At 40.1% G+C, this 27,055-nt stretch overlaps 1 protein-coding gene across 2 annotated transcripts; it reads left to right on the top strand.

Annotated features, from left to right (window-relative positions):
- Positions 1 to 4,180: 4,180 nt before the first annotated feature.
- Positions 4,181 to 19,533, top strand: mdm2 (MDM2 proto-oncogene). 2 transcript variants are annotated; one of them, XM_088922997.1, is made up of 11 exons: positions 4,181 to 4,638; positions 5,994 to 6,065; positions 6,155 to 6,229; positions 7,622 to 7,755; positions 8,064 to 8,113; positions 8,536 to 8,594; positions 11,003 to 11,105; positions 12,825 to 12,979; positions 13,389 to 13,544; positions 14,852 to 14,926; positions 15,577 to 19,533. In XM_088922997.1, exons 1-11 carry the CDS (start codon positions 4,597 to 4,599, stop codon positions 16,153 to 16,155), a joined length of 1,500 nt encoding a protein of 499 aa, XP_088779123.1. In that variant the 5' UTR covers positions 4,181 to 4,596; the 3' UTR covers positions 16,156 to 19,533. The 2 variants fall into 2 exon arrangements, with proteins under 2 accessions (XP_088779123.1, XP_088779124.1); XM_088922998.1 differs by lacking the exon at positions 4,181 to 4,638 and adding an exon at positions 5,374 to 5,496.
- The last annotated feature ends 7,522 nt before the right edge of the window (positions 19,534 to 27,055 follow it).

The following is a 27,055-nucleotide window of genomic DNA, read 5'->3' as shown; positions in this document are numbered from 1 at the left end:
ATTTCCCCGCAAAATTACATGTACTTTTTGCTACATCCATCCATTTTTCTAACAGCTTTACCCAGTACAGGGTGTGGGTAAAACGGGGCCTATTCCAGTAAGCAAAGGGCGCGAGGCAATCATATCACAGGGCAGAGAGACACAAACACACTCACACCATTCACCCCAGGGCCAACTAACCCATGAGTCTATATCCTTGGACAGTGGGAGGAAAAACAGGCAAGCAGGGGGAAGAAACACACACACACTTCCCACAGAGAGCACCCCAGGAATTGGGCCCAGGCCCCAGCACTGTGAGGTAGCAATGGTAACCACTGTGCCACACTGCTGCCCTGCTCCATCCATCTCCTCGATAAAACTGAAAACTCTTAGCTTTGTGCTAAGCCACACTTTTGTGTCTAGAACCAAAACGTTCTTTAAAATTTCTCAGACCCTAAAACATTTTTGGCACATATCTGCGGTATTGTTTAAATACATCATGGAATACTAAACACAGGATCTGAGGTGAGTTTTGCACTCTGCTAGACATGCCAGCTTTGTGGAGTAACCAGGATATTTTTGACCTCTCATCTCAGCCTGTAGTTCTTTCAAAGTCGCTGCTGTGGCATCCTTAAACTTACATTCCTCCTCGCCCAGCTGCTACATTTGGAGAGGAAGCCTGATCTAGGCAGTTTCTGGATGGTTTGATAAGCCATCCACATGGTCAGAAGTTCCAGTTTCTGAAATTTTGTTTCAACCCTTCTCATTTATTATCAGTATAATGTTCAAGCCATTTTTCAACTTATTGAATGCCTGTTTTATCCTTTCCATTCCTATTTACAGTACACTGAATATGTAATGTCTTCTTTACTTTTGGCCATTTATCAAGCATCCAACGCCAGTTGCACACAAAGAGGAGCAGAGCCACAGTGTCATATGATTTTGATTCCTCTTAATTGGAGAAACGCTCCTAGCTACCATGGTCAAAAATGCCAGCAGATCTTCACTGGTCTAAAGTAGTCTTTGTGTAAACGGGGGCGAAATCGAGTCGCTTCAAAGTAGGACCTTACGCAATCTATCTGTAGGGCTGGAATTTTAGGGATTGCTGAATTCACTAATTTGAAAAGAAGTCCCAAAAAAACATTGCTGTTGTTTTCTGTCACAAAGCCATAGCAATAAAAAATGAACATAAAAGTTTTGATGTGGGTTTCAAGGTCCAATATAAACCAGATGGCATCTCAAGTTATGGCTTTTTTTTTCAAATTACAAAATGGTCATTATTAAAACCACAACTATCGTGCTATACTCCATAAATTTAATGACAAAAGAATATTGTCAAGTATCGGTCTTGAAGTATAGGCCAAACTACAGTATTTCCACAAATTAGAATGCACTCAAGATCCATAAAATACAAAATGCTTCATTAATTTTTTCATCCATTCATCCACTAACCGTTTCATCCAATTCAGGGTCACGGTAGAGTTGGAAAACTATCTTGGTAATCAAGGAGTGAAAGGTGGGGTATACCCTGGATGGGACGCCAGTCCATCTCAGGGCAAATAGACAACTAACCTACTGTAGGAGGAAACTGAAGCACCTGGAGAAAACCCGCTTGAACACAGGGAAAACATGCAAACTCCACACAGACAGCACCTAAAGTCTGGTTTTGAACCCAGGGCTCCAGTGCTGTGAGAGCACATTACCGTGGCTACTCATCTGAAAATAGTTTTCCTGTGTTAAGTGTGAGTAGAAAAACTAAGGTTAATTGAAATTTATGTATTTACTGTAAATGTAAAACATTGTGTAAATGAGGTAAGAGGTTTAAGGATTTTTAAAATTAATATTATAGTGGCACAGTGGTTATCATTGCTGTGTCACGGCACTGGGGACCTGGGTTCAATTCCTCTCTGTGTGGAGTTTGTATGTTCTCTCCATGTTCGCCTGTGTTTCCTCCCACAGTCCAAGAACATACTGGTAGTTTAGTTGTCTTCTGGGAAAATTGGCCCTGGTGTGTCTGTGTGTGCCCTGTGATGGACTTGGGTCCCATACAAAATATACTTTGCCTTTCTGTGTGTTGCTTCCTGTATTGGAAAAAGCAGTTGAAAAGGATGGAAGAAACAATATTAAGTACAATTTGAATAGTACCTGAAGGGAGAGGTGTATTTTGAAGTATGTTCTAAGCCATTTTGTAAATTTCTCAAAGCTTTTTAGAAAAGTGTAATTTCAGCTAAGAATTTGTAACTTCCCATGAAATGTAGAGGCTTGAGGGGGAAAAAAAAGAACTAGTTCAAGTAGATAGAGGCTGCACTGTTCTGTCGGGTAGCTGTTTCTTCGGCCTGCTCGGTTCCTAGCTGTTGAGTCGCTGACTCTCCCCTGAGGTTTGAGAAATGCTGTGGTTTTGGGGCACAGGTAAAGACGAAGAGTGTTGCTGTTGTGATCTGAGTTTGTTCACACTGGGCCAGTGTTTCCCCTGACATGAACTCATTCACACTGCTCCAGACTGAGACGAGCCCTACAATGGAGTCCATTCTGTACTGTTGTTCTGTTACTTGTCTTTTTAAAAATAAAGCTTGAACTCATTTCCTTAATAATTTCAGCAATTATAAACAAATGGAACTAACACTTAAAAAAAACGTTTTTTTTCCTGTTACGGTTTTAGTTTTTCTTTTGTTCTTTTTAACAATTCTGAACATTTGAAATACCTTGTAATGCCATATTTGTGCTTTTGCGTGCTATTTCAGTGAAAATGTGTCAGTTGCCCAGAGACAAGGGTGGACAATATTAGATCTGTGGCCAGGAATGTTAGGTTTCTTAACTGGATTTCTAATGGGGCACGTTTCATTGAGAAAAGCATCTTTAACGGCCACCTTAGAGTGGGTTTTACCTAAATTCCAGACTGTGTGCATGTCTTCTGTGATATTTCTGCAGTCCTTGGAGAAAATCTTTTGTGTCATTGAAAAACTTCACAATCAGTGTAGCTCACAATTATTTCTGCATTCTCTGATAGATAAGCCATAAAATTGTAGAAATTACAAAATCCATTTGACCAGCCAGACTTTTCTAATTAGGGTTACCACACATCCGGTAATTTCCGGACATGTGCTCTTTAGTTCTGAAAGCTCCATCCATCTCAAAACTTGACATGTTCAGGATTTTTACCTTGTTCTTTTTTTCCCCAAAGTATTTAGATTCAAAATAGTTCTTGGGATTTAGAGAGTGTTGCCCAGAGACTGTGTGTTGATGATAGTCGTAGGCTTGTCTAGTTCACTGCCCCATTCATTTTCCACCTCAACTGATACACACTTTAATACCTACTGATACAAATACCACCTGGACACCCCACACACACACCTGTCAACAGGCGTCCTCTGGTCTGAATGTTCAAAATGGTAGCCCTGAATAAAATAATCAAAACTAAAAGTACCATTTTTTTTCTATATACAGTATTATAACCTTTATATGGATTTCTGTATAGTTCTAGTGATGTAAAAATGCATGCACATGGCTGTCAGGACTGTGTTTAACTTAAGGAAGGTAAATTTTATCCAAAACACATGACTTGACCAGAGGTACTGTCTCCATGGAACATGTCTAAACATGTTCAGCATTGAGAATCATAAATGAAGTACTATGTTTTCAGGAGTAAACTGACTCGTGACCCATGACTCGCCAGCAGAAGTTCCTTTCCTGGAACAGTTCTGAAAGGGGTTAGAAAAAAATACTCCAGAACATACAGAGGGAGGGATGTAAATGTTTATTTGTGAACAGGTGAACTCTGATTAAGGGTGAACTGAATACCAGACCTCGAAAACATGACAACTTCCCTACTTTTTTGTTTTACAACGACACTTGACGACTGACCAACACATGCTCTGTGACATCCTACAGTTCCTGCCTCAGACTGCAGCTGTCAAAGTAAATACTCATTGCCTGCTGCAAAATTGTTAGAATTCTGTTAGGAGCTATTTTCGGCACTAGCTTTATTAAAAAGCGAATTAAAATAGGACTATTGGGGAAAAAAACAGGCAGGATGCCAAAAGTCGAAGGTGTGAAGAAGGGAAGAAGAGACTAAGACTAAATTAACAAGTCGAAAGTCGCATATTCAGGAAGAGACAGTCCCTCTTCCTGTGAACCGCAAAGCACGAAGCGCACGCGCACAACTTGCGCCGGGACTTGGCCTGCTTGTGACGTCACTGCCCTGAGAAGCGCGGCGCTGTGACGTGCGTGCGCATACGGAACTGATGATTAAAAAAAACGCGTTGTGCAAAAAAGTGAAGTTTTGGGTTCCGATATAAAACTAAATTTAGTGCTCATTCTTAATGACGCCAATAACGGCCGTCAATTTCAGCATGATGCCCATGCTGCAAAACCTGACGGTGCCTTTGTGGTTTTCTGAGTTGTGAGCGCTGGTAGTGGCGCTTTCAGCACCATTGGAGTAAAGTCTGATGTTGCAGTGGTACCGGACGTTGTTTACAGATATTGTTATTGAATCGTTTTTCTCTTTCTGGTGGAAATAACCTACTCGAGTGAAGTGAGCTCTTTCATTCTGACAACAGGCGGTTGTATCATACGTGCTGCAGCCCAGGCCTACGAAGCCTGGGAGTTTCCTGCAAGGCAATGTCCGGGAAAGAAGTTGACACCAACGAAGTGCAAGACCAGGTAATATGGAGAGCGAATGTGAAGTGCAATTTAATTTTCCGCAGTAGTTTTATTTTCTGTCGAGGACCGTGTAACAATTCTTGCTCTCCGTGCATTTAAAAAAAAACGCATGTGTCCTGCTGAAAAGTTGTGTACAGAAGTTATCCATTGTTTGCACCACTGAGCCCGCTCTTCTTGTTTTCTTGTGCGCTGATTTCGATCGCCTCACGCTTTTATAATATACTCGTTTTTAAACGTTAAGAACCTGACGTTGCGGTTATAAAACCCGTCACGTGTTGGGAGGACCACGTGACCAAGCGCGGAACAGCGACGTTTCCCGTTTTGGCGACTTGAACTTTAATTATGTCGGAAAAGCTGCACCAAAGCGGTTGAAACAACGACACTTAGCGTCTACTTGGTATGGCCTTGTAACATTTTATAAGTCAGGTACTTATACCTGACTTATAAAAGTCAGGGCCCCCCTTTATTCTTTTTTTCTCTTTATCTAACAAACACCGCCGTGGCCCTTTTAATCTCGCCGGCGATGCGAGACGCTGAGAAGAGCGATTAGCCTCCAGGGTCGTGCGGCCGGGGCATGTCGGGGCACATCTGGCCGCTGTGCGGCGGCCGTGAGTGAGTGAGTCAGCACTTGCGCGCCAGTCATGCTGCGACATGTCCGGCCCTCGGCGCCCATAGGCTGTCTCGGAGCGGCATCAGCCAGGCCGGCGGGTCTAGCCCCGACATGTCCGGGCCAGGCTTTTTAAATGCGCTCGCCACCGGGGGAGCGCCTCCGCAGCGCCGAGAGACCAGCCACTGAGCACTTTATGTACAGTGAATAACTCCTATGAAATTCATATTTATTTTTCGTGCATCGGAAAGGTAAGGTTATTTGGGCCCGGCCTGTTTTAGCTTTTAACAGTTGTTGGAAACCCTCACTGGTTGTTGTTGTACGGCTCTTTGAGACGGGGTACTGTGGATGGTTTAATATAAAATAAGTTACTTTAGTGTCTTATTTGGTGTCATTTTGTGTGCTGCAATAGGTGAAGCGTATGTCGCAGCTGTGTCGTGTTGCTGGTTCGATTATTCCTAATATGTGTGAAAATACTAAGCCTGACTTTTCAAATCCAGGACCTGCAGAGCCGGTGTTTCTGCGATGTTCATTCCATCTGGGCTCTTAACTAACCGGCTACTGGTTTAACTGGATCAGAGCGCTTCTCCCAGCTCTTCAGGTGCTGCTGCTGCTGGTTCTGAGACTGGCTTTCCACACCTGCACACCAAGGCCAGGATTGGCGACCCTTGTTGAAGTGGACAAGGCGGCGTCTCTTTTTAAAAGCTTGTTCCCATCGTTTTTACTGTTTTCTTCTTCTCCGTTGCAGATGACTGACGGAATGGCAACTGCTAACTGCTTAAGCAGTTCACAGATAAATGGGACAGATAATGAAAAGCTTGTAAGTCATTTCCTTGGCCTTTTGTCACGCATTTTGAAATAATGTTCCAACCCGGGAGAATAACTAAATGTGAATTGCTCTATATGCAGGTAAAACCAAAAACAAAACTGCACACTTTGCTACAGCATGCTGGAGCCGATAAAGATATTTTCACAATGAAGGAGGTAAGTACTTGTCTACTGGTATGTAGTTTGATACAGTGCTACATCTGAATCTCTTTAAGGTGGCCTTTTACCTTCTTTGAGTCTCAGAAATATCCAGAGAGTCCAGATGGTTAGTGCCAGTTTTTATTAAGTCCTGTGCTGTATTTCTGCTGTAAGCCAGGGAGTGGCCACAGGGAAGCCACTGGTTAAATTTGCTGCACTTCCCTGGGCTGGGTTGAGCTTTCAACACATTACCATTGACTCTTGCATTGTATTAAAACAACTGCTTCTTAATCAAAATGTACAATTGTAATTGGCATGTTACCTTTCCTGGAATAAAATTATTCTTTTTACCAGGGACTTGACCCTGTTTACAGCTGACTTTTTTTCTAAAGTAGATAAACCTCTTTTGATCAATCTGAACCTTTATTTGTAATGTAAGATATTACCATCTTTAAATCACAGTTCTACAAACTAAGTGAAAAGAGAGGGATATTGGCTCTATAGTTCATGTACTGCTGGTGAGAAGTAAGTACCAAATGGATATGGCCTGAGACTTTTTAAAAACGTCTGCTTACAGTTTACTCATGTAGCAAACAAAATGTGGAGGTCATGCGATCTGAAGTTTTAACCTAGAAAAAGAAAATATTACACTATCATTTGAAAATATATCAGTATTTGTTTTAATTTATGAAATATCACATTGTCCATAAAACAACTTTGTAAATTTGTTAAAATTAGAGCCTCAAAATCCTTGATGTAAAAGTGCATCTTTATCTTACAAATCTTGGTTTGTCAGCTACAACAGGTATTGATGTAATTTAAATGACGGGTCAAAAAATAAAAAGGATTAAGACTAAGTGGAACCTTACAACTTCCATTGTTGAGTGAAGTTGGATCGCAAACTGTGGTGATGATAATAGTAATGCACAACAGAGACTTGTTTCTAAGCACTATGTGAAAAGAGACCTTACAAATGATGCATGATATACTGTAGATACTGCAGGTCACCTGATACACAATTCTTCTTCTAAGCAAATTAAATGTCATTAGCATGAATATTTCTGGTTTTGTTTTGACTGTAGTGTCAGCTGAGAGAGGGAGGGATTGCTTTAATAATACTTCAGATGTTTGCTTATGAAAGCAGCTGATTTTGTAAGCAGTAAGTCAATAGTGTTGTGGTGACAATGCTGGGGCATGTTTCTTTCCTCATCTTCATGATTTGATGCAGAGACTTGTGAGCTGTTCTACTTAAAGTACCAGTTAGGTATTGTTACAGGTAAGTTTAGCAGCCCATCAGTTTGGAATAGCCTACAGAACTTTTGTAAATATTTTCCAAATTAATGTAAACATAATGCAGTTGCTCAGAAACAGTGTTTTCTCAATGTTTTGATGAATATTTTTGCATTTTAGATCATGTATTACCTCGGGCAGTATATAATGGATAAGCAGCTTTATGACAAGAAGCAGCAACACATAGTCCATTGTACAAATGACCTTCTGGGGGACGTTCTGGGAGTGAACAGCTTCTCAGTTAAAGAGCCTCGGTACGTGTAACTTTGCCTCAGTGTAAGTAAATAACTCTCCTGGAGTGCTGCTGGCCTTCAATGAGAGGAAGCAGCTGTCTCAGGCAAGCTACAGCGACACCTTGGGCAGTAACGAATCCCACAGGGATGTTAACTATTACATGTTTAAATTGTCTTATTTGGGATAAACAACCAGAGTAGAAAATTTGTGACTTTGTCAGGAATTTGTTGCTGTTTGCCCCTTAAGTGCCAGTCATTTTTCAGAATGTCCCAAAACCTTAGGCCAGTCTTCCACAATACTATAGATTGTAACTTTCTTTTTCTTTTAGGAATCTCTACGCCTTGATTTCCAAGAACCTGATTGCAGTCAAAAATGAAGGTATATTTGTGTGTTTTTCAACATCCTTCAACTTTTTTTCTGCTGGCTCTTGAAGTACAGTATGCAGTGGGTGTGCTGTGTGAAATATGGGCTCAGCAAGTGTTGAAGGACTAGCAGATGCAGTAGTGCAGGGCTATTATGGTCATCTGAAAACAATAGAGTAGGGAAAAAGCTTGCCTTTTCTATAGATGATGCATATAGAAAGATTAACAACATATAGGTGTATGAAGAGATTACTGGCAAATTAATCTGTTTTGTTTTAATGGTAACCAATAATTCTCAACATACTGTCCTAATTCTTGCTTTGCCATTATCTAGGGAAGGCTTGTATTAATGAAATGACCAAATATTTATGAAGCAACACCAGCTGATTTTTTTCTGATACTGTTATTAAATGCCTAATATCAGTTTATTTTATGAAGATTCACAGACTGCATTCACAGAACTCAGAAGTCAAAGCGAACCTGACAGAGGACCTCAGGTAATTAACTTAAGAGTGCTCCAAATATTGACTTTTTAGTAACATGCAAAGAACAGTATTATTGGTGCCAGTAGTCATATAGTTATGCCCTACTGCCACAAATACAAAAGTAATTCATAGCTGGTATGTACAGGTAACTGCCAAAATAAAGGAAACACTTAAGTAAATGAGGGATATTGAACACGGGTGCTTCTACAGTGGATCCTGAGTTACTTAAGCCAGTGGTTCTCAAACTGCGGTACGCCAAATGACCCTGGAAATTTGTTGTGGGCACTGAAATATTGGGAATTAAAAATCAAATAATTAAAAATTATGTAAATTTTTCATGTGTAATTTACTTCATCAGTTTCAAAAAGCTTGAGACAGGATTTCATGTTTTCTATTTTAATAAAATTAGTTTGTGTAAAATCCGCAGCCTACATACTTAGCTACGTTGATACAGCACGCGCTAATACTTGAGTGTTCATACTCCTCTCGAGCATTCAGAGACACAGCTTGGGGCCAAATTCGCCAACAGATCAAATGATCGAAATGAATACCTCGCAAAATCAAGTATTATGAACCGGTGGATCACGCTCACCTATTGAGAACGAGGAGGATTATATATTGGCCACTAGGATTTTATCATATTTAAACATCAAAAAAAAGAGTACACCCTGAGGAACTTTCCTATTGCCTTATCTGGGAAGGGGGTCGGGATGGAGAGGGTTTTCAAAATATCCCATGTTTTATGGTCATTAGTAAAGTAACTGTGATGTTTAACTGTGTGAAATGCATCCGCCCCCTCTGCTGCAATACAGTATCTTCTGTTTTGCTGCCAGATTTTACAAAAGAATCTGTTAATTTGATTGACGAACTCTCTCCTCGAATGTCTAAGTCAACATGAGCTTGCAAGTCAAGTACACCTTTATTTGCCATGAAGACAAAAGTGCCAGGCTTACACACCAAACATTTAGCTTTGAAAACAGAAATTTATTTTTTAGTTCTGCTGTGAATTTAGACTTTCACTTCGGCATTGTGTTTGAGGTTAGGAAAACGAGAAACAAAATAAGGGAGCCTTTCAAGGGAATGCTCCTGCACAAACTTGAGTAAAGACACTGATATTGACATCCGATTTTGCTCTCTCATTACATAATCGTACACATACAGGACGAAAACTGAACGACAACACAGGTCACGAAGCGTTATGTGTACACACCATATAAAACAAGTTGGATGACGCCTTTCTTTCCACTCCACATTTGGCGGAGGTTTCACAATTTTTATTCATCTCACTTAGTAATTTCAAAGTTGCTTTTTTTATTCGACTTATTACCACTCTGCTATGGTGGGTAACAATTCACATCCTTTGTAGTATTGAATTTTCATAAAAAGAGCACTCGTGGAAAAGAGGTACGGGTGTAGTTGAGTTGCAGCTATAAACCCCTTGTTAGAACTAAAAATGCACTTTTGTGAGTGAAGTGGTGAAGAGAATATGGGCAGTGGGGAAAAAGTTGTGGTCAAATAAGTCATCCTTCACCATGTTTTAAAAATGCAGATGAGTACCTGTGGTGCACACCAGAAGAAGCCTACAGGCTTGAGTGCTACTTTTCCAAGACGAAGAGTTCTTGCCTCTGTGTTATGGTGTGGGGTGTATTTTCAAGGTGTGGTTTAGGTCCACTCGACCCATTAGAGGGCAAGGCAAATGCAAACGGATACAAAGGCATTCTGATCGTGTTCATCCTATGGTGAAGCATTTTTATCCTGATGGTACTGGAACCTTCCAGGATGACAGTAAGCCTATGCACAGGGTAAAAGTGGTCACTGAATGGTTTGATGAGCATTAAAATGATGTCAACCATATGCTATGGCTATCCCGGGACACAATCTCAACCCAATTAAAGACTTGTGGGTGATTCTGGAGCAGCGAGAGTGTTTTCTACCACCATCAACAGAACGCCAAGTGAAGGAATTTCTGAAGGAAGAACAGTGTCGCGTCCCTCCTGTAGAGTTCCAGACACTTGTAGAATATATGGCAAGGTGCATTGAAGCTGTTCTGATGACTTTTGGTGGTCCAGCGCCCTATTAAGATACTTTGTTGACATTTTCTTTATTTGGGCAGTTACCTGTAGCGCAGTATGATAGTACACTATTCCTCAGTTGATTCCTCAGACTGCTGAAATGGATTTTTTTAGTCAAGTTCTAGATGAGGTTTGTATCATTTTAGTTTTTGTATGAAATTGTATGCATGTTTAAAGTTATTCAGAAACCTTTGTTGCAGTACATATTGCAGTGATGATCTGCAGCAGTCCTTTTTTTTCAGACTGTAGGAGGTTAAGAGCATTGCAGATAGAGATCTTATGTATTGTAAGGTAGGGTAGCCTTCTTTGATTATTTTTCTTAGCAGTTCTATTTTGTATCTTTTGTAGGAATTTGATTCAGAAATCACAAAAGGAGAAAGTAACAGAGCATCAGCCGATGCTTCCTGTTCATATACCGCTGGACGAAGAAGGCGAAGAAGTAGTGACCCTGGTGGGTACCTCGGACAGTTCTTTTTTTATGTCTTGTTTAAACTAGCATTAAGGAGTTTCCTGCTTAGTTAACTTAATACTATGCCCACAGAGTGATCCTGGGCTTGTGAAGTAGGGGCTTTCTAAACATATTAGCAGGGACTGGATTTTAGTCCCAGCATATAAAGTTGTTCAGTAATCAAGCTAGTACCTATCACAAATTATTACATTGCTGATATTCCCCGGAGTGCTGTTATAATTTGTAATGAAGGCAGTATTACCACCTTGTAGCCTACCCTTGACAGTTCTCTCAGAAGCTGGTCAAGGTTGTCTGCTCATTACTGGGATGGGGGAGGCTGGTAAGGAAAATCAGGCAGCATCTTAAGTGGTGTTCATAGACCAGTAGGGAGATGTTTTGGAAGGTAAGGAGACAGTAACTGAAGGACCATCCTACTTGATTGTTAAATATCCTAATATAGTTTTCTGTAGACCAGGGGAGTTAACCAGAATGCTGTGGTTAAGTTCCATTTTTGACCATGCATAGTTCAGCCTATGTTGAGTTTTGTCCTAAGAGTTGAAATGATTTTTTAACTCTCTGGGTGATCCGCTGTGTGTGGAAACTGTTTCTCATACAGGTGATTTTAGTGATATCTTGGTGTTGGCATTCATGTGAGCCTTGTGTTTGAAGCCAGTCATATGTTTTGCCTTTTCTTGACTTGATTATTGCAGTGCAGTATATTCAGAACTTAGATGCTCAGATCTGAACTAAAGCTAAAGTGCATGAGGATTTTACTCCTGTTTTAGCTTCATTGAACTGGCTCCATGCGGATTTTACTCTGAAATCCACATTAGTTCCTTCTCACTTTTAAAAGGGAACTGCAATACCAGTTTCTCCAATTTAGTTTTTAGATCTCAGTAAAAAAATTAATTGACAGTTTTAATTTTAATTTTTAATTCTGAATTAAGCACAAAATCGTGAACTTTGTGAAAATGCTGAATTTTCTCCCAATTTGCTGCACTCGCCTCAGGTGAGAACGAGAGTATGCACAGATTATGAAGTAAAGTGGCTTTTCCTGCTAACTAGTCACAAGCCTGCTTGCTTACAATGCAATAAGACCCTCTTCCTGTCTCTGGAGGTTTTGTTGCCTCGTTCTGAATCGCAGAATATGGTTTTGCACATACCTGGATATTTGCTCTATTTTGTGATGTGAATAGGAGATTTAACATGTTACTGTGTACATTTTACTTTCACTGTGGTTTAAAATGCACTCATCAATGCCACTTCTTTCTAACTCCAAAATGTAAAAAGTGTTACAGTTCCCCTTTGAGGGCTTATATAATGAGTTACAATTATCTCCCTATACAGTCCAGTAAGTTACTAAAACCATGAAAAGCTTTCTGCTTTCGGTTCTGCAGAAATCCTGTCTTAAAAATTCTAATTACATGCTAGCTTTTATATAATGTATTGTATGAGGCTGAGTGTTCATTTTTCAAATGTTTATTTCACTTTGAGGTGTCATCAAAGTTTGGAGGAAGTGATAAAATGCTTGTATAAAATCTCACTTTATTTCAACAAATACAACAGATGTGAAGGAAAAATAAGTCAAAGTGTTTTAAAACCCAAATGGAATTTGCTGGAAAGTCCAAAACATCTATGTTGATCTCTGAAGCTTGCAGAAGAGTTGTTTTGTTTTGGGAGGTATGCCTTTAAGTTGTGACTTTTTTTTTCTTTGTTAACAAGAAACATCCACTGAAGAAGAGCTGTGTGACCGACGGAAGAGACACAAGTCTGACAGCATCTCTCTCACGTTTGATGAAAGCTTGTCCTGGTGCATCATTGGAGGTTTGCGAAGAGATAGTGTAAGCAGTGAATCATCAGATTCTCGAGATAATGCTGTAAGTAAAGTATTTTCACTGTAATCATTTTAGAGTTAATGTCTTAAATAGAGTTGGAAATGTCAGAATCTGTTTCTGAAAATTTGTTTTTGTAATGTAGAATTTGCAAAGCTTAAAACATTACTTACATTTTATAGACTGGGACATTTCTTCTACCATGTTTCAGTACTCATCTCTGCAATTTTTCAGTTATTCATCCTTCATTAAAAAGGAGGAGATGTTATTCAATTTATTATCCATTGATATTCCAATTTTTCTTGACCAAAGCAATTTTATGATCAGGTCTTTTTAATTTTATGGACAAAATAACATTACTGTGACTACAAAATCAGGGAGAATCCCACTTGGTAGGCCTGTTTATGCTAAAGAAACTATTTCCTGTTATTTAAGATCATTGTTTTTCTTACAGGACTTAAACACTTCTACAGGTGAAGACTCTGAAAGTTCATTCAGTCACGATTCTGATTCAGACAACTTCAGTGTGGAGTTTGAGGTGGAATCGATATACTCTGATACCTACAGCCTCAATGATGAGACTTCAGAGCTGACGGATGCAGATGATGAGGTTTTTAATTATTTTCTTAAAGAGAGATGCCCTGTAATTGCTGAGATCCAAAATTAGGCATACATGTGGACAATGAATTTTTTTTTTCTGTAGATGTACTGATATGAGAGATTGTCCAGCACATAACTAGTGCACTGTGCACTAGTGACAGTACTAAGGGAAATCTCAAGTAATAATCAGGGCCATATACATGTAGTGTATATGGGAAATGGAAACAGCAATCTACAGCTGACTTAATAGGGTTTTGAGCCACCACATGCAGCCAGTACACCCTTTGCGTGCCATGGAATACAGTCAGCCAGCATTTAGAATTCTGCAGCAGGGGTGCGGCACCTTTCTTCCATGAAAAAGTCTGGTTGATGTGTGTGGAAAACGCTGTCTCGGGTGTTGTTCCAGCATATCCCCTATGAGCTCGACTGGGTTCAGACCTGGTGACTGACAAAAGCATCAGTATCAAGTTCATCAAACCACTGGGTGGGCACATGCGCTCTGTGGATGGGATCATTACCGTTCTGGAAGAATGCACCCAAACCATGCCAGGGAAATGCACCCCACAGTGAAATTCAGGATGGAATGTGGGGTCTGTTGAGCTGTAGTTGCCCTCTTGTTTTGCACTTTGAATTAATGCACATATCATTCCTCAAATCTGCTCTTCTGTACACTGTTGCAATTTGCTGATGTTTCACAAGCAGCATTGTCTAAGCCCAGGTCAGCATGGACCTCCCAGGGAATGACATCAGCAAATTGCGACATCAGCAAATTGCAACATCAGTTGAGCTGTCTTGGCTACTGAAGCTTATGCCAAGCTCATTCCAGCAGTCACCCTCCTTCATAGTCACTTAGGTCTCCTCTTGCAGCCATGATGGCCAGATGTATAGGCAACTAGGTGTTTCAAAAATTACTCTAAGCATGCTGGGCATTTATTTGCTTAATGAAGAAGCCATACCTGTGTGGAAACTGTTTGCTTTAATTAAATGTGATGTGCCTCATTTAACCAATACCACCACTTCAATTCCAAGGGTCAGGGAGAGAAAGATCAAATTCTACAGTTTTAAGCAAGGAAATATGTTTAATGACATGAATTAAGCTACTTGCAAAGAACAAATCTGGTAGTTCATGGCTGGTTAGAATAGAGTAGGAACAAGAATCACTTGCAAAATAAATATGCATTCAGGTTTTTAAATGCAGTGGATGGGTGAGTGAGGTTTTTTGTGCGATACTGTGGTCTGGATGTCTTATAGACATGATGCATAGTGATGTCATTCCCTACATTTTGACTGGAAATTCACATATTGTCTCTCTGTTAGGTTTATGAAGTCACCATTTTTGAAGCTGATAATGGCGATGACTCCTTTGACGAGGACACCGAAATATCTGAAGCAGTACGTTGACCTACAATAAAATAGGCTATTTTCTGTTTGTAGACATTGGTTAATCTGAATTCCTGGCTTGAAGTGGTCTGGGTTTGCTAATAGAGGACATGGCCTGTATGTTTTTATTTCTTTGCAGGTTTTTTTTTAATTTAGAAAACTACAGCCTGTGGTAATTCATACAGAAATCCTTTTCTTTATACAGATATATAAATACAGATATTATTTATGGTGGCTTGAAATCATATTAATGACAAAATCCGCATAGGTATTGTGCATACAAAATTGGAAATGGGCTATATTTATAGTATAGTATGCAGTCTTAATTTTGAATGAAATTAGCAAGTGATGAAACTAGACCAGCTGCAAAGGCACAAAACAGTAAAATGGTTCTTGAGGGTTTAATGTATTAATAAGCGGTGAAGAACTCTCTACTGTTTTGTGCGTTCCGAACTGACTTAGGTTGCTTCACATGGTATTACAAAAATGTTATACTTTGGAGTTTGTTTCTTTAAAAAAGCATGAGTAAACCATGTTGGATATTTCCTAACCAAATGACCAGAAACATTAATAACCTCACGTTTCATTTCAAGGACTGTTGTACTGTTGTTTTTCTTCTCATTGGTATTTTTCTTCTCAAATTAGTGTTTTATTTGTTGAAGGATTACTGGAAGTGCGCGCGCTGTGATGAGCTGAACCCTCCTCTCCCACGCCACTGCAACAGGTGTTGGGGCATCCGTCAAGACTGGTTCCCAGAGTCCGACACTGATCCCAAATCCTGGGAATCCAAATCTTCTGCTAACGCACCGGAGGATAAGTGCTCTCGGGAGGAGGGCGTGGATGTCCCCGATGGTAAGAGGCCCTGCTCCGAGCCTCCCTGCGACCCTAAGCAGGACTCTTGCAAAGAGATCTTGGTGATGAAGAGCTGCGTGACGTCCATGTGCGAATCCCAGGAAACCCTGTGCTCCCAGCCCTCCACCTCGAGCAGCGGCACTGCGCTCAGCCAGGAGGAGGTTCCTGAGCTGGAGCGTCAGAGCAGCCTGGATTCGTGCCTCCCCCAGAGCTGCGTGGACCCCTGTGTCATCTGCCAGAGCAGACCCAAGAACGGTTGCATCGTCCACGGCCGGACGGGCCACCTCATGGCCTGCTACACCTGCGCCAAGAAACTGAAGAAGCGCAACAAGCAGTGTCCAGTGTGCAGGCAGCCCATCCAGTCGGTGGTCTTAACGTACTTCAGCTAAAAGGATGCCACAGTCCCCTCAAGTCTAAGTTAGAGCTCAGCAGTTTTAAAATACAGTAGGTGCTACTTACTAATAACCACTCAGGTTATCAGTGATATAAAGAATCCCCCCTCCCTTCAGATGTTGAAGAAATGTCGACAACGTTGAAGGAACATGGAATAGAAGTCTACATTTTTATGTTGGTGTAAAATTCCAGTTATGACTTCCAAAACTAGTATGGAACAGAAACGAGTACTTAAATCACGTTATTTTCTGAAGCACAGAGTTAAGTCTTCTGTGGGGCCATTTTGTGTGAGAGTTCATTGTCCACTTCATTGTTCACTTTCCTAGTCTGGGTTATTAAGAGGCGAAAACTGTTCTCTGAAATCACAATACAAAACATGTGCAGCGAAAATGTCTTAAGGTTTTGTAGTCAGGCATCTGTCTGTGCACTTTAGCCTTAAAGCCAATTTGACTGCATATATTTTGTTAAATGAATTTGTGTAAAATTGGAGTTTCATAGATTGGTTATTGTAAAATTTTGCAAATAGCCTGGTTCAGAATTGCTGATAAGTGGCATCTACTGTCCGACTGCATTTCTGATCTTTTCAACTAAGATCTGGATATTACAGATTAGCCTTAATATTGTAATAAACCTTTTAATTTGTAAAGGCAAATTTAAATGAAATTTCATGTTACTCTAATTCATCTAAGATTCAAGCTGGTTGTCAGTTTGCTACAGATAAGTGTTTATGACTCTCCCCAACAGATTGCAAATATTACGGAAGGTATTTGCTTTTTAATTTCCATTGGAGTCAAGATAAGTTAATTTGGGTATTTAAGTTGCCCCACGGCCAAATTTATCAATGTTTTCTACAACAAAAGAACACTAACAGTTGTTGGAGAAGAAAAGCAATTCCAAACAAAATTAAGCACCTTTTACTGTGTGGTGGTGGTGTTTGTGGACTTGTTTGCTTGCTGTCCTTCAGACAGAAGTTGTAGTTGAATAGAGAGCAATATGCAGTCTCGCATAATCAAAAGACTGAGCCTATGGGTTTGGATTTCTCATTGCTCCAGGATATTTTGCTGCTGGCACTACTAGATGGCCCCTAAGAGGGAAATTCATTGCTGTCAGATTTTCTTAACTTGGAAATCTGTATATTGTTTATAACTAGCATACAGATTTACCTTTATCTTGTGTGAAAATTTGTGTACGTTTACAATATCTACTCAGGAAGAAAAGCGCATAATTAGTGAAGAGGGGCAACACCATGGAGGAGCATGTTCCAGCCTGTTTTCAGAATGGACCCCCAAGAAATGTCTTGACTGAAATACATGCAAGAACAACATGAAAATCCTAGAACTTTTGTTCTCAGATTAACTCTGCACTTTATAAAATTTATGCTTTTTTCACACATGGTGTGAAAACTAAGCAAATTGTGCCTTTGAAGTAGGGTGCACAACTGAAGACTGAACTGATGACTTCATGTAAACAGGTGAGGAGTGGATCGGTCTAAATAAAATGCTGAGAATATTTAAGCCCGCCATCTGATTGAAAAAGAAATGTACTTGGGTAATGAGCATGTTTACTCTAAATACCAAGGAGGTTTTTCTTTGTTGTATTATTGCGTACAGTTTCCTTCATTTGAAGACTTAGCTGTTGGTGTTCCCTTTAGTAAAGAGGCACTCTGCTGTAGTTCTTATTTCATTTAAAGTTTATGAATGTCTGGGAGAGTTTGAAATCTCACATCCTTGTGTGTGGCGTCTTGTCATTCCTTGATTAAAGTATGCTGTCGGCAAAGGACAGGGCCATAGCGTTTGGTGAGGGGAGCTTGGATATGAACTGGGCATTTTACAGTGGTAGGATATACTATACGTATGTGTAGCAGGAAAATGAGCCCAGTATGAGAAAATGTGCACATTTGAAGAAGTAGCAGGTGGCTGATGTTGAAAAAAACTTCCCCTGATGTTTTCAGTTTTACGCACTCCTTAGTTCTGTCAGCGTTCTTTGTGAAGTACAAGGCAATACAGTTTTAAGATGTATTTCTGATTCTGTGTGTACTATATGTAACTTAATTTGAAAGTATTGTATATATATATAAATGTATATTCAGTGTATCAGGTTGGAGTTAGGTAACTATTATTTAATTTAATTATATGATATACCTCTAATTTATTTAGCTGTTTGTATTTTTTTTTGGCCTTTGTGTGAAGGGAATGGATAATTAAGATTGTGCCCAAAGGGAACCCCTTGTCCAACTGTTTATGTGTATTTGTGTTATGGGACAGATGCTGAAAAACCTGGGAAGGTGGCGAAGTGTCATCTGAGGGCAGATGTTGGATGTTACCTTTAGTTATGGTAACACCAGTGCACTTAGTCACCCGAACCCACTTGGAAAGTGAGCATACTCTTTAAGCATGTACAAACTGGCTGTGGTCTGTGGCTTCGTATTTTTGCATTTTCCCACCTAATGGAAAATTGAAAATATTTGTCCAGATACTTGATGTTTATTCCACATTAGAAGCAAAACTGAGTTGTGCATATCGGAAGAACAAAGTTTAATCACATTTACAGTCTTCATTTTGTAACAATCTAAAATATATTTATATTTTTAATAGTGTTGGACAGTTCCATTAAGAGGCTTAATTAGCCAGTAAGGAAATGGTATCAACAATACATAATCTTCCACTAGAGTTCACTCTTTGTACCTTCTTTCTCTATCAGAGTAAGTTTACACATTAAGTACAGAAAAAGCTAATGAGACCTAAATCAGCAAAAGTAGACAAATTGCATTTTCTTACAAGGCTCCCGTATAGGCTTAGTTTTTATTTACGAATGTTAATTGTCATTACAAATATTGTACATTTGCAATGTAGTATAATAAATAGTCATCTAAATGTGTGGTTCGTTGTCCAAGTCAGGACAGTGAGGAGGCAGGAAAAATAAAAATATTACACATGCTCACTTTTCCAGTGCCCGAGTTGTTCCACTGCAACTAAGCGAGGTCTTAAACACTGTAGTTAAGGACGATGCCTTGCTGTGTGTAAACCAAATGTGCCATCTGAAAACTGCTACGTGCATGCAGATGATTTTGTGATCTGATTAACAGGGTTATAGTAGCTGAATGGAAATCTGCAGAAAATAGACTCCCGAATACTGGGCAAAGGTGTAGCCTAAGGATATGATCAGTATGCCAGACGTTTCTGTACTTGCTGTAGCAGCACGTGAAATGCTAACGATGGCTTCAGTCTTGCTTTGTGTAGGCCTGATGTCCTTTTCAACTAAAGATTGTCAAATAGTTTACTGTTAAACATTGAATGACCCTCACTGTTTTTTATGTAAACATGTTCTTATGTAAATTTGTATTCTTAAATAAAATAGTTGATTTATATGTGAAACTTTTTTCCTTCATGGTGTTTTTACCTGCGGTGTAGTTAGTCATGCTTGAAAGTTTGTGAACCCTTCAAGGCAGTCATTATTTTAGATATTATAGGGATATTATATGAGCCTGAACCCTTAATGAATATATAGAATGAATATTCTAAATAAAGACTTCCCACACATAAAAACTCAGATAATTAATTAATAAATATTTAACAAATCACCAGATACTGTGTGCGAAAGTAAATTAACCATGATTGGTCAATAACTTGTGGCACCTCTTTTACCAGCAATAACTTCACACAGTCGCCTCCTATAACCAATTATAATTCATAATAATAGTTGCTTACACTTATATAGTGCTTTTCTGGACACTCCACTCAAAACGCTTTACAGGTAATGGGGACTCCCCTCCACCAATGTGCAGCATCCACCTGCATGATGCAACGGCAGCCATAGTGCGCCAGAACGCTCACCACACCTCAGCTTAATGAAGCCAGTTCATAGATGGGGATTATTAGGAGTCCATGATCGGTAAGGGCCATTGGGGAAATTTGGCCAGGATGCCGGGGTTACACCCCTACTCTTTTCGAGAGATGCCCTGGGATTTTTAATGACCACAGAGAGTCAGGACGGTACCTGTTTACAGTATAGTGTCCCGTCACTATACTGGGGCATTAGGACCCACATGGACCGCAGGGTGAGCGCCCCCTGCTGGCCCCACTAACACCTCTTCCAGCAGCAACCTTAGTTTTTCCCAGGAGGTCTCCCATCCAGGTACTGACCAAGCTCAGATCTGCTTAGATTCAGTGGCTTACCAGTTGTGAGTTGCAGAGTGATATGGCTGCTGGAGGGATTTTTTCTCACTCCTCTTTACAAACTCCGCCAGCTCTGTGAGGTTTGAAGGATGTCTTGCATGAACAGCCCTCTGCAGGTCCTGCCACAGCATTTCAGTAGGATTCATGTCAGGGCTTTGGCTTGGCCATTCCAGGACATGGAACCTCTTCTTCCTAAGCCATTCTTTAGTGAACTTTACTTTGTTTAGGATCATTGTCTTGTTGAAACATCCACTTTGTGCCCAGCATGATTTTTCGAACTGATGGCCTGACATTCTTCTCAAGAATTCCTTGATATTTCTCAGAATTCATGATTCCCTCAGTGATGTCAAGTTGCCCAGGGCCAGAGTAAGAAAAACAGCCCCCTACAAGGACACCCCCACCACCACGCTTGACCGTAGGGATAAGGTTTTGTTGGTAGTAGGCTGTGTTGGCTCTTTGCCAAACATGGGCCCTCTTGTTGTGCCCAAATAGTTCAATTTTGGACTCATTTGTCCTGTGAACAGACTTCCAGAACTCTTCAGGCTTGTCCAGGTGGTCTCTGGCAAACTTCACATGGGCAGCTTTGTTCATTTTTGACAGAAGAGGCTTCTCCCTGGTGACCCTTCCATAAATGGCATTTCTGTTCAGGGTTCTTCTTAATTGTTGATATATGCACCACTATGGCTTGTAGATCTCTGGATGTTATTTTAGGATTACCTTTTACCTCTTTTATTATTCTTCTTGTGGCCACGGGTGAAATTGTAGGAGGATGTCCACTTCTTGGCAGGGTTGCCATTGTTTTAAATGCCCTCCACTTGTATACTCTTTGCCTATCTGGATTTATGGAGTCCGAATCTTTTTGAAATGTTTTTTATAACCTTGTCCAGATTGATGAGCATCCATTACTTTTTTCCTCAGTTCTGTTTGTTTTCTTAGTTCGAGGCATGATGCTAGACTCGTAGGAAGAGTAACTGACCTGTTTTCTTGCCATTGTTTCTGTTTGCTCCTCCCTAACACATCATTTCAGATCTTCAGTTTCATTGGTTATCTTGGTTAATTGGTTAACACTGTCATTGACCCACCTGATCCTGCTTTACCTTGATGCAAGTCATAGAACTTATTTTTACACCTGCACAATTTCTGCATACTGTGTGTATTTTGCTGCATGGACATTTTCTTTCCAGTCAAATTGGTGAATGTACTTTATTTCAATTGAGAAATGGCAAATTCTGATTAAATATGCATTTTGTGGTTGAAAAAAAAACAAAACATCTAAAATTATGTAATGGGTTCACAGACTTTCAAGCATGGCTGTAATCAAAACAGTTACGTTTTTTGGCTGTTAAATTTCTATCGAGTGTTGTTACGCATCTTCCTGAGGTTGTATTCCCTTACTGAGCGCTGTCAGTACACTTAACTCCCGCTACTATGTTAACGTTAAAACCAAATCATGTTTGGATCCCATTTGGATGATTATGCTCGACAGTGTCTTGAGATCAACATTTATATTTTAAGAAATGCAAAAACATTGTACAGTTGGTGGGAAAGCATTGATGTTGGATGATGCCAGGCTTTACAATAGTGAAAGGCTGAAGCCCAAATTAAACACAGCATTAAAACAGCTCCTTTCCCACCCCTTTATACTCTGTGTAATGACTCTGTATGGTATGTTGCCTGCTTCCAGGGGTAAAAAAAAGTATTTAACATTGCTACATTCACCTGGCCTGTTAGATTTCCAACTACTTTCAGATAACTATCCCCAATCTACTTTCTCAATTCAAGATGTAGGGTCTACTCAGGTAAGTGCTGCAAAGTGTCCTATTGTTGGTAATGTTTGTTTGGTTGTTGTTGTCCTCAAGGTCCCCTGCTAAAAACGGCGTTGTGTCAACAGGAAAGATGTCCTCTCTACAGCTTGCTCAAACACCTGCGGTGGGGCTTGCACTAGCTGCAGCTCAGCTGAAACTCCAGTAAGCTGCAGTATCTCTTGGTATGTAACAGCTAGCGTTGCTGTCTTTTCCCACATCCACTGGCCATGCAAGAGGCATCCAAAACACAATGACTTTAGTATAGCTGGGAAAGAGCTGGAATCCTTCCCTTGTAAATTGTTTGGCTCTGGATTTCAAATAGAAATATTAGGTGGGGAATTATATGGCAAATCTTACTATATGGTCCTCTCCTCTATTTGTATTCTATTAGTTTCAATTAAATGGAAGATTTTAACATTTCATGGCCTAGAATAGTTTTTAAGCCAAGTTGTAACATGCAAAGTTGATATTTGTAGTGATATACTGTAAATACAGGGCATGGTGGTGAAACACTGGGACCCTGGGCTATCTGCGCAGAGTATGTTGTATGTTCTCCTAGTGTTCGTGTGGGTTTCTTCCTGGTGCTCCAGTTTCCTCCCTTAGTCCGAAGTCGTGAGTCTAGGAGAATTTGCTTCTGGGCAAGCTGGCCCTGGTTTGAGTGAGTGTGTGTTTTTGTGTTTGTGTTTGTGTCTGTGTCTCTTGTGTTCCCTGCAATAGACAGACATCCTCTCCAGAGTGTGCCATGCCATGTTCTCATTGCTTGCTAGATAGGCTCTGGCTCCTCCGCGACAGCAGTTAAAAAGTTGATGGATGAATGGGTTTAAATACTGTTCCAGGACTGTTAATTACCGTCTTGGCATTAAAGTAAACTGCTACTATCTGAACACTGGGTGGCAGTGTCTACTGAAAAGAACAGGAACATCTTTGCCTTTATTGACTGTGGCATTTTGCATCATACTAATTAAAATCTTTTTATTGAAGTTTTACAAGGGGAGCAATACATCAACATAAAGAGCTGAACAAAGCTTTCAAGCTATAAATCCTCTAAGTTACTGACCTTAAAATCAACTCCCTCCCACCCTGCAAACCGCAGAGACTAATATGGCAAAACACAACATTGAAAGTGCAATTAATCAATTAAAAAAAGACCAAAAATAAAGATGAAGTTGAAACAGAGATAAAAATCAAAGGAAAAACAAACTAAAATAAAACAGGGATAAGAAAGTATAGAAAGAGAGTAGGCAATAACAACATGCTCAGTTGCCCCTGGCTGTAATACTTAGGATACATCTTCAGTGTGAATTAGCTTATCTAAGAAAACATTGCCCCACACATTATAGTTTCATAGTGGAATCCTTCAGTGTTTAGCCTTTTTGAGCTTGTTTTAACCTCACTGAAATGTAAGTATTCTCCTAGTCTATATTATTATATAGGAACTCAAAACACCTCTCGTTGGGGAGGGGACCCACTCCATTCCACAGCTGAAGCACAGCAGCCTTCTGGGTGAGCGCTATACGCTAGCAGCCCCATTATACAGTACAAAAAATCGAAAAGTGAGAAACCGCATCACCAGCTTGAACGAAGTGGGAAACTTTAGATGGGGAGACCAGATCGTCAGAAAAGACGTGTCATAAATTTCACCCTGGACTTGTGCAAACAGTGCGAAGCAAGGTCTTAGATGACAATGAAGTTGTGTCGTGTCAAGGACACCACAGAAGAACCTCCGACAGCAGAGTGTCCACTCCAATCAGCGAGCTGGTTCTCCCCAACCAAGGATCTGACCAGGCCCGGCATTGCTGAGATGCTTCTGACTGAGATTTGACAAATTCATGGTTTGTTGTGCTAGCCGCTGGTATGGTGCGAGTTGGTGTGAATTCTTGTGAACTGCGAGAATGGAGAACTGGGTCCAGTTTATTTTTCCGAAGTATTGTAGAATGCAAATAAAAATCAACTTCACAGTGAATATGAACATGTGACGCATAACTGGACCAAGTGGAAATGTGAAGTATTCTCCACACAAAATGCAAAACAGTTACTTGGACACTTTGCATGCGCTTAATACTTTCCATTTTAATTATTAGGTAATGTGCAATATATGATGGCAACGATACAACTAATTCAGAATATCTCTCTTATAGCAGGCGCAATAATACTGTGTTGCAGTATATTAAATATAGTAAAAATTTGTAAGATAAACTTGGAAGTAGTAAGCTGCATTTTTCCCCAGGGATATCTTTTATAAAGATGTTTTTTAATATTTTAAAAGGAGCAAACTGCTTTGCAAGTTAGTATATATTAACCAACATTAAGCGCTTAAGGAAGACAAAATGTTGAATCCCCATGTTTCCAACTGAACAAATTTTAAAAAAGTCTCAGTCACTTGTAACCTCTCAGTCACTTGTATTTAATTTTATTACTGAACCCCTATCAGTATAACTGTAAAAAAATATTTGAACCCATTATTTTCTACATTTGATTTTCCCTTTCCTCTGTTGTGAGACACCTACAGTATGCCGATAAGTTTAATTGAAATATTGCAGACTGATTTCAGCATCTCTGCTGCAGCCCTCTGGATCCCTGATAAACAGGACTGTGAGTGTAAGCAGAAATGCCCCAGTGTTGTACAGCTGCTGTGTGTTCATGCGCTGTGTATCCTCCTGGTAAAACCCACTTTGCTTTACGTTTTACATCTCACAACAGCTCTCAAGTGTCTGGTGTCCCTCAGGGATCTATTCTGAGGCTTCTGCTGTTAAAATATCCAGAGTGCAGGTGGTTGTCGTACTGGTCTGATGTCAGTATTCTGTTATAACTAAATGCTATAGCACATCTGCAGCAGATGTGATTAAGGAAAGGTTGGGGAATCATTTTCATACCACATATTTTATAAGTGCTTTTTGTACTTCCCTGCAATTAGTATTTCCTGTTTTTGTGAAAGTTTAGGATTTCTAGATGAGCGTCCTGAAAGTGACTTGATAAGATTGTCACCCCCCTGTCTCATTGAGAATTGTATTCTAGCCTACAGCTCATTTGAGGAAAGGTTGCGAAAGTTACCAGGAAGTATTTCAACCAAGGAAGGAAGGTGAACTTTAAACAACAAAAAACATCTGTCCATCCATGATCAAAACGCTTATTCCTAGTAAGGATCAAAGCAGACTGGAGTCTGTAGGACAAAGCACAAGGCCCAAATCAGGACGCAGGAGAATCTCAGGGTACAATCACAGGGGGACTCCTCAGAGACAGATAATCCTCATCTGAGAGTCTTAGGGAAATGAGAGGAAAGCAGAGCACCTGGGGAAACCCACATGAACATACAAAACATGCAAATTCCCCATAGACGAAACCCCTGTCCTGAATCAAACCCAGGACACAGGAGCTGTAAGGCAGCAGCACTGACCAAGAAAAACATACTTGAGGGAAAAACACATTGCAATTAATTTCACACGTCCAATAGTAGTTCAGTTTAGGAATCATTAGTCAAGACAACTCTAGATTTGTGGTGTTGAACTAAACTACACAGACATAGTTCCATATGCCATCTCTGTTTGAGCATGATGCAGAAACCACAATATTTCAGGATCCATCAGAAGAATTCATGCATATTTAAACTCACAAGTTACTTCACTCCCCTAACGTTTAGTACAGTTTTAAACAAAAGGTCTTATACTGACCTGAAGAGAAAAAAATGGAAATGAAAAGCTTAGTTTTTAAGATGACATACTTAATATTGAACATCTGCCTTTTGACAGCTTTCCCATAAACAATATGAGGTTAAAGCCTTTTCTGATCTTTAGTTATAAACTGAGAGCACAGATTGTATTGTTTTATTATATTACAGAAGGGAACTTCAAATGTTTTACAGGTGTTTTGTTTGGCTCACTTTGGAACATTGCAACATGTCTGAATTTCACCACTGCCAACATTTATAAACTGTTCCCACACATTCTCTGCGATGAAATCTCGATGAAATTCCCCAGCGGATAGCACCCAGTGGGCTGAACACTAAGGGGGTCTGGCAGTGTAACCATATTTTGCTCCTGGCGTTCTGTGTAGTCGCAGCCCCTGCGGGTTGCTGTGTGTCTGTACATCTGCCGTATTATCGCTGAGATGTGCTGCTTGCTTCTTTGGGAAGGTTCATGAGGGAAATAGGAGGTCCCTTACAGGTGACAGCAGAGGCTGAGAAAGTGCCAACCCATGTCCCCTTTCCTTGGACCAAGTTGAGATGCGTCTTCTGGTATTTTTATGACCAGTTGTTGCGAATTGCACTCCAGAATGCAATAACCAAAGCACAAGGACGCAGGATATTTGTTCTAATAAAGTGATAGAGTGATCCTTGTTAAAGTAAGAGTATTCTGTAGCCCTTTGAGAAAGTAATTCTGAAGACCTGAAGCGAGACACAAGGATTTTGGAAGGCCAAGTCTAGTTCAGAGGGCAAATTGTTGACTACATGAAGGACTGTAACTCTAGATCAAGTCCATTTGGATCGAATCAAGCCAAACTATTCAGGTCCTTGTGCACTGCCAAAAAATAAAATGTAATCCTAAATTTGAAGGGGAACTAGGGCAGAGAGAAGAGTGCAGATGTCTGGATGATCTTGTTACAGTACAGGTTCTGTACGAATTGCAGTTTAGTACATTAACAGGAAACACCAGCAAGAAAGGTACTGAGATAGTTAAGTCTGGATTGAAAACAGTTGGACTCAAAGGTGTAAGTCAGTAAGAGTTTCAAGCAATTAAAGCAGAGATTTGGAGGGTCTCGGTGGAAAAAAATGAAGGGGGAATATTCAGAGATGGGTTCAGTGATCCAGAATCTTGTGATCTTAAATCTCAATCAAATATTGAAACTGAAAAGAAAAAAAACTGTTTTCTAACGGAATCTTGGGATGCAAACTTAGAATACAAAAGTCGAACACAGAAAAG

This window comes from Atractosteus spatula, chromosome 8 (genome assembly GCF_055471065.1).
Source record: "Atractosteus spatula isolate fAtrSpa1 chromosome 8, fAtrSpa1.hap1, whole genome shotgun sequence".
Lineage (NCBI taxonomy): Eukaryota > Metazoa > Chordata > Actinopteri > Semionotiformes > Lepisosteidae > Atractosteus > Atractosteus spatula.
This window is presented reverse-complemented; position numbering and strand designations above follow the sequence as displayed.

Excerpts from the sequence above, each read along its gene's own strand:
- mdm2 (XM_088922997.1), top strand. The coding sequence starts at position 4,597 with ATGTCCGGGAAAGAAGTTGACACCAACGAAGTGCAAGACCAG. Across the intron at positions 6,066-6,154 it reads GGACAGATAATGAAAAGCTT|GTAAAACCAAAAACAAAACT; the intron begins GTAAGTCATTTC and ends CTCTATATGCAG. Across the intron at positions 11,106-12,824 it reads GCGAAGAAGTAGTGACCCTG|AAACATCCACTGAAGAAGAG; the intron begins GTGGGTACCTCG and ends TTTGTTAACAAG.